Here is a 13,593-nt window from a genome sequence, read left to right as displayed (position 1 = left end):
AAGAGCACTGGCTTTACAGGACCTAAGTTCAATTCCCAAGACCTTACAACCGGCTATAACTCAAGTTCCAGGGAGTATGATGCTTTGTTCTGGTTTCTGTAGGAACTGCACACACGAGGCACACAGACACACATGCAAACAAAATACCCACACACATAAAATTAACACAAAACTTTTAAAAATTACAAAGAAAAGCTGGGTGGTGATTGAGCCAGACAAAGGATGATGTAAGTTTGAGGCCAACCTGGTCTACAGAGCAAGTTCCAGGGCTGCCAGGGCTACACAGAAAAAACTCTGCCTTGAAAAACAACAATAACAAAGATATTTCAAACCATTAATAGTAACAAATGAGGTTTATTGTTTAGAAGAACTATTTGGAAATACAAGGTGAGAAGAGAATATTTTAGTGTTAGTTTTAAAGAAATAGGTATAATACTCATAGTAGTACAAACAAAACTGCTCTAATTAGTAGACTTATCTAATATTAGCAATAAAATGTCTAAGTTTGCCAATTTATTACCTGTGAAAATAATACTACACAATTTGAACAAAAAAATGCATCTGGGGGCTGGAGATATGGTTCAAAAATTGCTGCTTTTGTAGAAGACAGGAGTTCCTGGAAGCCATGTTGGGAAGCTCAAAAAAACTGCCTGCAATTCCAAATCCGGGGACTCTTAAGCCCCTCCCTACCCTCCAAAGACACAAACATAAAGGGAGATAGACAGACAGACAGACACAGACACAGACACACACACACACTTAAAAAAAAACCATGCATATGGTAGCTGAAGAAACTGCTCATGTTTGGAGCACTGGCTCATCTTCTAGAGGTAGTTGCACTTAAATATAAAAAATTAGGAGCTGCAGAAGACCTGGGTTCAGAGGATCCCACACCCTCTTTTGAATTCTGAGGGTACTGCAAGTATGCAGTCCACTGATATACACAGATACATCAACTATATACATAAAATAAAGCAGGTATGATGGTACATGTCTTTAATCCTAGCACTCAGGAGGCAGAGGCAGAGGCAGGCAAATCTCTGAGTTTAATGCCAGCCTGGTCTAAAAAGCAAGTCCAGGACACCCAGAACTCTGTTACATAGAGAACCCTGTCTCAAACAAAACAAAATTTATCAAAATAAATAATTCTATTACCCTAAATTCTTGTAACCTAATCCAACTTAAATCAGGGGCTAGTGAGATGGCTCAGTGGTCAAGAATACTGGCTTCTCTTCCAGAGGACCCGGGTTCAGTTCTCAGCCCCTACCTACAAGGTAGTTCATAACCAGTTGCCTGTAACTTTAATTCTCAAGGATCTAATAACTTCTTATGGCCCCTGTGGGTACTGCAAGCACATGGTGTAGTTGCATACATACAGGTAACATATAAAATTAAAACAAAAAAAATTTTTTTTGAGACAGGATTTCTAAGCATATGTAGCACTGGCATACTGAAATCACTCTGCAGACCAGGGTGGCCTCAAACTCAGAGTTATGCCTCTGCCTCCCGAGTGCTGGGATTAAAGGCCTACACCACCACTGCCAGGCTAAAATAAATTTTTGGGTTTTTTTTTGGAGACAGGATTTCTCTATATAGCCCTGGCTGTCCTGGAACTCACTCTGTAGACCAGGCTGGCCTCGAACTCAGAAATCCACCTGCCACTGCCTCCCAAGTGCTGATATTAAAGGCATGCGCCACCACTGTCTGGCCTAAAATAAATTTAAAAAAAAAGAAAAAGAAAAAAATTAAATTATTTTAAAAAAATTGATGAATACAAAATATAAGTACTAAACATAAAAATGTGCCTCCTTATCTCTTATTAGTTATATTTGTGTCAGTTCATTGTGATTTAGAACACCTGGGATAACAGCCTATGGCCATGTCTGTGGGGTTGTTCCTTAGGGAAGTTTAACCAAGAAGGGAAAATTCATCATGAATGTGGATGATACCATTCCATAGGTTCAGGTCCTGGATAATAAAAAAAGCATTAAGTTCCAGACACACAGTGACATAGTGACTTATACTCCTGTTGCTATAGCTTTCCTGACCACAAAGGACTGTACCCTTAAAACCATCAGCCTAAATAAACCCTGCATTACTTGCTTTTTTGGCCAGGTTATTTTATCAACTAAGTGTAATAATGAGAGCTAGGAATGAATATGACACCTTCTTTAAGGAAGGCAGGTAGACAGGCCAGCTGGCCTCCAGAGACAAGCAAAACACTACATACATAAAATAAAAATTTATAAAAACATCAAAATAAGTATACCATTTCAGAAAATGTCACTGCTGTGTATTTTCTAATAAATGCAGAAACATTTTCTTAGAAAGGAAGGGAAGGAGAAGGGGGAAAAGAACAAAAACAGTAACTGCCCCAGCAGCTGTGTAAGAAATCCCCTCCTTAGAGTGTGTAACTGTAGCTCTCATCATAAAGCAGTTTGCCCTTCCTCCCATGCCACTTTAATGGCTGTTCTAATGCTCAGAACTCTGGTCCTATTTACATCATTTAGTGTCCTTCAGCTATCATTTCTACTTTGTTTTTAAGTTTTAGTATTCCCTGGATTCAACTTTAGTCCTATTAACCTATCAATCAGATAATCTCTTGAAGACAGCTGATCCTGTACTCTGGAATCTGGCTTCAGAACTGTATAGACAGTGGTCATTCCTAATCCTGCAACTAGTCATAAGCTCTGTTATTTTTAGGGTTCAGTTTTGTAGAATTTTAGTTTTAGGAATGTTAACTGTCATATTATGGCTGAAATTCTAAAATGTATTCAGGCATATCTAAATTGTGGCCTACATACATCTCAAGATAGCTATGAATGCAGCCCAATGCATTTACAAATGACAATGTCTAAACTAGAAACTCCTAATTTTATTACAACTGTAAAATTCAATTAAGGAGCTTTATTTATAATAAAGCAGCTGAAAAGAACTAGTCCTTACCTGGTCTCTGGCTCACGGGTGGACTTCCATTAATTCCTGAGAGTATAATAGGTACAGAACTCAGTGATGAAGTAGGTGTGGTCACCACGGAGGAAGATGCAGCTGTGGTCACCATGACTATGGAGGTGGAGGCAGTGGAAGCAACAGGAAGAGTTATGGTTGGAGATGCTACCAATGGTTTAGCAAACGAAACTGAAGCCACAGGGCTAGTAGTTATCCCAGTAGTTTTGGTAAGGTTCACAGTGGCTGTAGACTGGGTAGATGTTACAGGGGTAGTGTTATTAGTTTCAGAGATCTCAACAACCCCAGCAGTGGAGGCACTAGAAGAATATGTAGCTTCTTTAGCTCCCATATCAGAATTAGCAGTCAGAGATGGCACTGCAGTAACATTTTCTAGAAACACTTGAGGGGAAGTAGTGACAGCAGCAGCTACAGTGCTGCACACCTGAACTTGCTCAGAAGAAACCACAGGTGTGACGACCATTACTGGAGAAGGCCTGATACTGAACTTCTGTGGCCCTGTAAGGGGTTGAGGTGTGCGAACTCCAGGTATCTTCTGCTGTAAGGCACCAACTTTGCTCATCACAAACTGTGTGAACACACCACCAGGAGAGGGTCGCGCTGCTGCAAATAAAAATTTGCAGATAAAAAATCTCTTCGTTCTCTTACTGTGCCCTCCTACTGATTGTGCTTATTACATTAGTTGTGCCCACTGGGTCAATTTCTTAAAGGTACAATCCACCTGTAAGTACCAATTGCTACCCACCAAAACAAAAAAACCAAAAAACCAAAAAAACAAAAAACACTGTCCTCCACCCAAAGCAAAGTTTTAAAATTCTATTTTTCGGTTGTTTGTTTGTTTTTTGTTTTCCAACACAGGGTGTCTCTCTATAAACCCGGCTGTCCTGGAACTCACTAGGTAAGCCAGGCTGCCCTCAACTGAAGAGATCTACCCGCTCCCAACTCCTGAGTGCTAGGATTAAAGGCATGTGGCACCACTGCCCGGCTATAATTCTAATTTTGAATTAATAATAAAAAAAATAATAAGAGACTTAAAATTAAATGCTCAGACTAAACATTTTTAGCCCATATATATATGTATATGGGATATATATATTCTTAGGACACAAAAGAGCAAACTGGACATAGTGAATCATGCATTTAATTCCAGCACTAGCAAAGCAGAGGCAGGTAGATCTCTGAGTTTCAAGTCAGCCTGGTCTACAATAATGAGTTTCAGGACAGCCAGAGCCACATAGAAATTATGTCACAAAACACACACAAAGCAACAGTTATTAACCTTATCACCTAAAACAGATGAAAAGGGGAAGGACAAGATTCCCAACACATACCCTTACGTTCCCCATTGAAAGTTTAAAGTTTGTTCCTAATATTTCCCTCCTGCTTCAGCAACTCCTCCTTTTACAAAATAGCTAAGTACTATGTATTTTTTTTAAAATATGAACATGTTTTTAAAAGCAGGTTAAGACTGTTTTATTGTTTTAAATTCTAATTAAAGCTGCATTCTAAAGAGGCATAAATAGATTCTCTTTAAAGCATTAACTGCCCATCCTCTATCTTTACTCCAGCCTTCAGCCATATAGTTCTTCTTTCTTTTTTTCTTTTTTTTTTTTTTAAAGATATTTACATTTCAAATGCTATCCCCAGAGTCCCCTATACCCTCCTCTCGCCCTGCTCCCCAACCCACCCACTCCTACTTCCTGGCCCTGGCATTCCCCTGTACTGGGGCATATAATCATCCAAAGGTCTCTCCTCCCAATGATGGCTGACTAGGCAATCCTCTGCTATATATGCAACTAAAGACACAAGCTCTGCGAGTACTGGTTAGTTCATATTGTTGTTCCTCCTGAGACAAAGTTAGGAGCTGAGGCGAAAGGAGACTGCCCCACCCGGAGATCCATCCCATAAACCACCACCAAACCCAGACATTTGCATACGCCAGCAAGATTCTGCTGACAGGACCCTGATATAGCTGTCTCTTGTGAGGCTATGCCAGTGCCTAGCAAATACAGAAGTGGATGCTCACAGTCATCTATTGGATGGAACACAGGGCCCCCAATGAAGCAGCCATACTTCAATTTCATGTTAGAAGAATAAAAATGAAGACAAACTGACACCTTTACTTAACATTCCTAAAGGTATTTGAAACAAAAAAGAGGAATTTCTTAAACCGCATAACTTTCAACTAAAGCAATGTTTTAAGAAGGCTATTTAATGGGCTGGTGAGATGGCTCAGTGGGTAAAAGCACCCGACTGCTCTTCCAAAGGTCCTGAGTTCAAATCCCAGCAACCACATGGTGGCTCATAACCATCTGTAACAAGACCTGACGCCCTCTTCTGGAGTGTCTGAAGACAGCTATGTGTGTAATTACATATAATAAATAAATAAAGCTTTAAAAAAAAAAAAAAAAAAAGAAGGCTATTTAATACAGACCATCCACTAAAGTGTTAGGCAAAAGAAGTTTTCATACACAATACAGAAATATACAGAATACTGCATTATTTAAAACATTTTTGTTTTACAAGAGCTTTTTATTTTTAACCTATATTAACCCATTCTACTAGCTCTTGTTAGCTTCTTAGATTTGTAAGTACAAGGAATATGCATATGATTGGTATTAAAAACCTCAACCATTATAGGAAAAGTAAAGAAAATATTTTAAAGCAAAACCTTGGTTTTAATATGTTAATACAGTCTCAAAGCCTTTTGACTATAAAGTAAATTTCAATTCATCAGCTATCATAGGTCATCAGAAGAATTAAGTAAGGGCATTAATAATAACACAAAAATCTGTATTTGGCTACTTTTAAAACTTTCATATTGTATTCACTGGCCAACATTAAATTACAGGCCTTTCCAAACCATATGCATTCTCTCTCACTTACCAATTGGCCTTTTTGCTGGAACAAATGCCTTCAGATTCTTCCCAGAGCGATTTGTTGTTGGGCCAGAGGATGCCATTTTGGAATTGGATGTTGAAGGCAACAGGGTACGTGGTTTCCTGGATGCAGCCACCTTGGCATTGGATGCTACCTTGGAGATGACAGTACTGAGGGTTGAGAGGTCCAGGACTGAGGGTCGCAACCTGCCTGTGATATAAGCAGCTAGCCTATTGGCTGGATGCAATGCCCCCATCTGTCCCAATAGCAACTTAGCCTGCGGGTAACTCTTACCATTAACCTGAAACAAGTGGCAAAGAGAAATTCTGTAAAGATAAAATTCTCTTGCTAACTCCCCTCCCTTGACAGGGGTTTCATTTTTATAAGGTGTTTTAAAGTCTATGCTTTAGATGTAAAAGGGAAAAAGAAGTGAAGATTTTCTAATCAGGATCTCAATAACTGGATGGCATCATCTGATATCTGAACTAACTTGAACTTCATTTATAGTCTGGAAATAAATAATCTTAGAAACTAAACTCATTTCTGCATTATAGATATGTAAAAGACATAACTGTATCCAACAATTCATCTAATTGTTTTACTTTAATAAGCAACTGTGGTTTTTAATGAATCACCAGCAAAGAGAATAACCATGATCCACAAACTCTCTCTAAGACCAGAGAAGTATAAAAGCCGTCACACCGAGTCTAAGTATCTTTCACATCTTAAAAAAATACAATCTGCTTTTGACGTTACAGGACACTGACTGCTATAATAACCTAATAAGTCACACCAGTTTTTGCTTTTCTTTTTATGAGTTTAAGATTTTATTTTACTTTATGTGTATGAGTGTTTGTCTGTGCACCATGTACATGCCTGGTGCCCACAAAGGCAAGAAGGGGACCCTGGAATGACAGACCCTGTACTGAACAGGGTCCTCTGGAAGAGCAGACAGAGCTTATATTGTAAAGTTTTATCTGTTGCCCCAGTTTTTTGTTTTCAAAAGGGTTAACTCTAAAGTTATTATAAACAGAACATGCTCAAAATGTTGGCACAAACTCAGAATATTTCTAGATGCAGTCACTAAATGGTCAGAATAAAGTGAACAAATGAGGTGTACATTTTTTTGTGATACCTAAGTTGATAACTGTTCATTTTAGGCAGCAACTTACTAATGTGTGTGTGTTTTAAGAGAACACAGAAGCCTCCATAGTTTCTCACTCATGTTTTCTTGTCATATACAACTGAGTGACATCTGGAGAACATAACCTTTACTGTCTCCTCATCATTTACAAGTAATAGATAGAAAACGGAGCCATCTACCCTTCAAATTTATAGGGAAACAGTAAAAAAGCTATCTAAAGCAACCTACTCCAAAAAACAAAATCATTCTTTGCTACTTAATTTTGATTATTCCCAGGAAGCTCAGCAACTTCACTCCCTCAAATTTGATATCAAAAAGAAAAATAAAAAAAGGAAAAAAAAGGGGCTGGCGAGATGGCTCAGTGGTTAAGAGCACCGACTACTCTTCCGAAGGTCCTGAGTTCAAATCCCAGTCAACCATATNGTGGCTCACAACTATCCGTAACGAAATCTGATGCCCTCTTCTGGAGTGTTTGAAGACAGCTACAGTGTACTTACATATAATAAATAAATAAATCTTTAAAAATATATATTTTTTGATACAAAAGTAAACAATATTAGTTGTGGTTTTTTTTGTTTTTTTTCTTTATTTTTGGTTTTTCAAGACAGGGTTTCTCTGTATAGCCCTGGCTGTCCTGGAACTCACTCTGTAAACCAGGCTGGCCTCGAACTCAGAAACCCGCCTGCCTCTGCCTCCAGAGTGCTGGGATTAAAGGTGTGTACTACCACGCCCAGAACAATATTAGCTTTTTAGGTATATAAACTACCTGTTATTGAAGATTATTTATTGTCTTCCCTAAAGTCTATACAGGATGAGCATTTCTTATCCCAAATTCCTGGGATTAAAAAAAAGAAGTGTTTCAGATTGTCAGATATAAATAATAAGCTGTCTTGGGGTCAAAATCCAAGTCAAAGCATAAAAGTTATTTAGGTTATATACAATTACATATACATAAGGACCAGAGGTAACTTTACATAACAGTGTTTAGTATGCTAGTATTTTGACTATAACCCACCATAAGAAGGCAATTATGGAATTTTTTATTTGCTGATGATCATAATTTCAAATATAGGTATTGGGATTAAGAATGTTCAACATGGGAGGCTGGAGAGATGGCTCAGTGGGTAAAAGCACCGACTGCTCTTCCAAAGGTCCTGAGTTCAAATCCCAGCAACCACATGGTGGCTCACAACCACCCACGAGATCTGACGCCCTCTTCTGGAGTGTCTGAAGACAGTTACAGTGTACCTACATATAATTAATGAATAAGTAAATCTTTTTTAAAAAGATGTTCACATGTATTACAAACTGCCAATTCAAGCTATACAGTTGTTGACTTTCTTTTCAAGACAGGGCTCCTCTGTATAGTCAAAGCTATCCTAAAATGCACTCTGTAGACCAGGCTAGCCATGACCTCAGAAATCTGCCTGCCTCCTGAGTGCTGAGATTAATGGCATGTGCCACCATCCCTGCATATATCTTACATTTAATTCAGAACTTCTTTCTCCAGAGAATATCCTACAAGCCAATTTACTGCTTAACTTACTAACAGTAAAGAGTTATTTTTACCTCCCAAAATTTCAAATTGAAGGAAAAAAAGTAACTACAGTTCATTTAACAACAGCAACAAAATGTTGCTATGTGTTTGAATAACATTTTACTAAATAAAATTTTTTCCTGAGGTATCAATATATAGGTTGGTAATAGAGCACCTAGGTTCAACCCATTATTGTAAAACAAGCAAAAGAAAATAAGCTACTCCCCTCCCTATTACTACTTACATATAGTACCAATCTTTGGTTGGTTGGTTTTCTTTTTAAAGAAAAGGTTTCACACTGTACCCCTGGACATCCTGAACTCAAAGGATCCACCGCCTCTGCTTCCCAAGAGCTGGGATTAAAGGTGCCCGACTTATAAAGACAATTTATCTCTACTACACCTAGTAATCTATGTTTGTTTTGAAACTTTTATCCTAGTAAGATATTCTAAGACCCAAGTTAAATGCCTATTTTTGCTTACTTAGGATCACTAGAGCCTGTGCAGTAAAGCTTATAAAAAGGAACTTTCTGAAAAGAAAACCATAAGCTAATGTAAGGCTCCATATATCTGTTTATATAACAGTAGTCTGCCTTCTGTATTCATCTAACCTACATTTATCATAATAAGAATTAACGATGGTTTTGTATTACCCAGTTCTCAAAAAAATTAAAGAAATATGACCAAAGGTCAACAAAGGGCTTGAGTGTTTAAAAAACAAAAAAATCATGATGTTACCTAAGTATAAAAAGGTACTATGCCCAGATTAAATATAATTCTCACCTGGATAAGCCCAGATGTAGTTGAACTGGGTTTACGTTTATAGGCCACAAGCTTCCCTGAAGGAGAAAGCCCTGCATAAAAAGGTAGACCTTTGCCTCCATGTAATTTCTCCCTCACTGAATCCAGGGCATCTGTCTGCACAGGAGAGATATCATCCATTTTCTCAGGGGACAATGGACCATCAGGAGTCTCTGATCCAGATTTCTCAGCCATATCATCTTGGTCTTGACTTGATGGCATAGAGATTTTCACACGAGAAGAATAAACAGGAGGGGTCTTCTCACCCCGACACTTCCGCTGAGAAGCCAACTCAATGATGAAGCTGCCCACCTTAAGTGACTGTGGCATGTTGCTATTGATGTGCTGAGATAAAATGCTCAAGATCTTGTTTCGATCTTCTTCCCAGTTGCAGTCTGAGATGATCTCTATCAATTTGGTAGGACCACCAGGTGACCTCTGATGTACATACGAGGTAGAAGAGGACTCTCCTTCATTGCAGGAGGATTTCCAGCTCTTTTCTGTTTTAAAAATAAATAGAAAGACCCACTACATCACAGACCACAGACATTCTATACTAAACTTTGATGGTGGGAGGCTCTTTTTTGTTTGTTTCTTTTTGGTTTTGATTTTTCAAAACAGGGTTTCTCTGAATAAAATCCCTGGCTGTCCTGGAACTATGTAAATCAGACTGGCCTCAAATTCAGAGACCCACCTGCCTCTGCCTCCTAAGTACTGGAATTAAAGGCGTGCTACTGAACTTTGAAAGAAATTCAAGTTTCTCACTGTCTCATTTCAGTGTTAAATTAGTGTGCAAACTCAACATTCTAGAGTTTTCTAGGGAAAAAAACCTCACAGAACTAGACACTTGTCTTCACTATCCCACAGACTAAATTATCTCATGAAAAGGAGATTTCCTTAGCACTTCTCTAAAAGGCCACAAACATAAAAAAGTACTGCCTTGCAAAGTATAACCTATAACTATGATAAATTTTACTTGATAGAAGTTATTGTTCGGGGCTAGAGAGATGGCTCAGCAGTTAAGAGCACTGGCTGCTCTTCCATAGGTCCTGAGTTCAATCCCCAGCAACCACATGGTGGCTCACAACTATCTATAATGGGATCTGATGCCTTCTTCTGGCTTGCAGGTGTACATGCAGATAGAGCACTCATATACATGAAAGAAAAGAAGGCAAAGGGAAAGGGAAGGAGGAAACAAACAAACAAACAGAGAGAAAAAGGAGTTATTGTTCTGATATCCAAACAGGCCAAACAGATACTTGATAAGCCTGCTTTGAAACATGTAAAAACAAGAATCAACACTAAATAGTAAAAAAGGTATGTTTTTGTTTACAAAAACCAAACAGTGATGGTGAGATAGCACTTGTGACTAAGTCTATTGATCTAAGGACCTGTGTGACAGAAGGTGAGAACACACTCCTGCAAGCTGTCCTGGGATGTGTTTGCCCTGGCAAGTGTGGACTTGCCCACTGCCCTCATACACATTAAATACACAAATGTAATTAAAAAAAAAAAAAAAAAAAACAATTTTTAAGGCACATTCTATCACTAGTTTCTACTAAAACTCTGCTATGCATGGTTGCTCCTCTGTATACAGACTATTCAGATTCCCAACGTTTCCCTAATCATAGTGACAGGAGACACGCTGACAAGATACATATTTTATTTTATTTTTTGTTTTTCGAGACAGGGTTTCACTGTGTAGCCCTGGCTGTCCTGGAACTCACTCTGTAGACCAGGGCTGGCCTTGAACTCAGAAATCCACCTGCCTCTGCCTCCCAAGTGGGATTAAAGGCCTGCGCCACCATAGTGAACCATCTCAACCAATGTGCTGGAGTTGTGTCAAGGATACAGGCTCCAGCTCAATCATCCCCAGAATGGACATGGTCTCTAGCAGCCTCCTCCACTTTCTTAAATGGAAAACATTTTTTTTACTGTATACTAACTATGTCATTATAAGAAGAGTGCTGCTGCTTAGATACTGCATACCCATAAACAAACAGCTAACTTTGTATTTGTTGAGGGTATACTCTCCTCAGAAATTATGACAAAGAAACTTCTAGATTATTAGTGATAGTTATTCTTCTATTCTCCCTTTATACATGTCTAATGGTGGTGGCTATGGAAGATTTAAGGTAAATTTTAATAGCTAACGATGCCCTTATTCTTGAGTCTTGAAAAGAGAAAATTTTAATGCTGAGATGATTCTTATGTTCTATGAAATGAAATACCTAATCAAAACAGGCAGACCTATGGATATTAAAAGCAAATAATGAAGAAATGCTTCTGCTTGCTCCATTTTTTGCAGAGGTTAGAAAAAAAAGCACAGTGTCATATTACGGATCAGTGGTTTAAATTTTTTGCCACTAAGTAATTCAGAATTACATAATAGCTACTATCAACTGTTAATATCTAGTTTTTATACTGACCTTGTGATTTATCAGAATCATCCTCCAAGTCACAAATGAGCTGCTTTAAGGTCTGTTCAGAATCAAGTTCCTAAAGAAGGAAGCAATACAGAAATCAATGCAAAAAGTATTTATTATCTACAGAGAGGACATAAATTAGTAAAATAATCTATAACTTTGTATCTGGCCAGTTGTATTAGTATCATATTATACAATCCTGTACCCCCAAAAGTAGATAAATAAAATGTAATCTTCTTATCGTCAACGTTCTTAGTAATGACTGAGTTACTTAGAAAATAATTTACATGGTACATTTTATCAGTATTTTAGTAACAAACACTGATAAATTACTTAAATATGTGGAGAAATGGGTTTATTTATACATTATAGGAAATACAAAGAAGATTATGGTGATAGTAATAAAAATTCTAATACCAGCTACGGGGAACTGGAAATTAGAAGGTTATTATGAAACAAGCAATTTACCTTTGTAACACGGTTCTCAGGACTAGAGTAACAGGAACTCTGCTGCTGAAATGATGAGGATGGAGACAGGGGTGGAGACAGTTGTCTTTGTTCCTCTTTCTTTCGTTCATATACTCGAACTCTGGCACAAGTCATCATACTTTCAAAGTACAAATAGACTGGATCTTTGTCCTCTTCTCTTATCTGTAAGTTTCAAATAACAAAACAGACCATTGATAGAAGGAAAAAAATTTATCCTGGAATCCAAAGGAAGAATTTAATTTGCTTCTATTACAAAAGTTGGGTTTTTATTTTGTTTGTTTTTTAATATAGGATCTCTCTGTTATCCTGTTAGGATCCCTTGCTATCCTGGAACTCCCAATAGTAGGCCAGGCTAGACCTCTTGAACTCAGAGATTCACCTCTGTCCCTGCCTCCCAACTGTGTCTGACTCCAGGAGATCCCACAACCACATCTGAACTCTGAGTGCATATATATATATATATATATATATATATATATATATATATATATGGCAAACACACATACACAAATATAAACAACAAATTATGAAAAAGTTCACTTTCTATGAACTTGAAGAAAAACTTGGCTCTCCAATTATTACTCTGCATCTTCACTTTTATCACATTGTTAAAGTGCGAGCAAATAAACTGAGTCAGAGAGGAAGGGTCTTAAAAATACACTATCTAAAATCTTGACAGAATATTAACAAAAGTTCTACTTGAAATCTATCTCCTTTACAAATGGCTTATGGAACTTACAATAAAAACAACAATAGACAGGCTTACCACAGGATTGGGCTTGGGAGTATATGTTCGTGCTGGTTTAATTCCAGGGGTTACTTTTCCCTTCATGGTAGTAGAAGATACATCTGACTGAGGCAACACCAATGGTTTTATAGGTTCAATGACAGAAGGGGTTGGAATATAAACCGGCTCTGGATCTACTTCACCTTCTACTTTCACCCACAGTGGGTAATGTCGAACAGGCTGCTCAGGTTCTGCTTCACATACAGCTTAACAAAGATAAGGCCAAGATTTTAAGGTGTTTTTGGTAATGTAAGTTCAGCACTGTGCAATGCCAAAACAACATAAGTTCCCTCACAAAAGAGAGTAATTTGTATCAGATGCTCCCTAAAAGACCTTTAGTTGTCTCCGTATGCATTAATTTATTCATCTATTAATCAAATTTGTTGAATAATATTCTCCAACCAAGAGAATAGCTAAGAATAAAACAAAGTATGTACATGTATACATATGCACATATATCTTAGATATTTTTGTTAAATTTATCATGCCTCATCTAGTTAGCTATTATTTTAAATTGGGATGGGGCACACCTGTGTAAAACAGAACATGTGTGTTAGTCAGAA

The 13,593-nt window shown here is 37.8% G+C and overlaps 1 protein-coding gene across 9 annotated transcripts in view; it reads right to left on the bottom strand.

The window, feature by feature from the left end:
• Mga (MAX dimerization protein MGA) overlaps positions 1–13,593 on the bottom strand; it is a 92,958-nt gene that overhangs the window by 21,163 nt on the left and 58,202 nt on the right. For 6 of the 9 annotated variants that reach the window (XM_029535792.1, XM_029535791.1, XM_029535789.1 and 3 more), the window contains 6 exons: positions 13,010–13,236; positions 12,223–12,405; positions 11,758–11,827; positions 9,311–9,828; positions 5,854–6,148; positions 2,947–3,570 (listed from right to left, as the gene is read on the bottom strand). In XM_029535792.1, the coding sequence (XP_029391652.1) occupies positions 2,947–3,570; positions 5,854–6,148; positions 9,311–9,828; positions 11,758–11,827; positions 12,223–12,405; positions 13,010–13,236 (1,917 nt within the window). The remainder of the gene's footprint in view (positions 1–2,946; positions 3,571–5,853; positions 6,149–9,310; positions 9,829–11,757; positions 11,828–12,222; positions 12,406–13,009; positions 13,237–13,593) is intronic. The other 3 variants (XM_029535795.1, XM_029535796.1, XM_021194109.2) reach the window with 3 other exon arrangements.

The sequence above is a fragment of the Mus pahari genome, chromosome 3 (assembly GCF_900095145.1).
Source record: "Mus pahari chromosome 3, PAHARI_EIJ_v1.1, whole genome shotgun sequence".
Classification (NCBI taxonomy): domain Eukaryota; kingdom Metazoa; phylum Chordata; class Mammalia; order Rodentia; family Muridae; genus Mus; species Mus pahari.
Note: the sequence above shows the minus strand (reverse complement) of the source record. Positions and strands in the feature narration are given on the sequence as shown.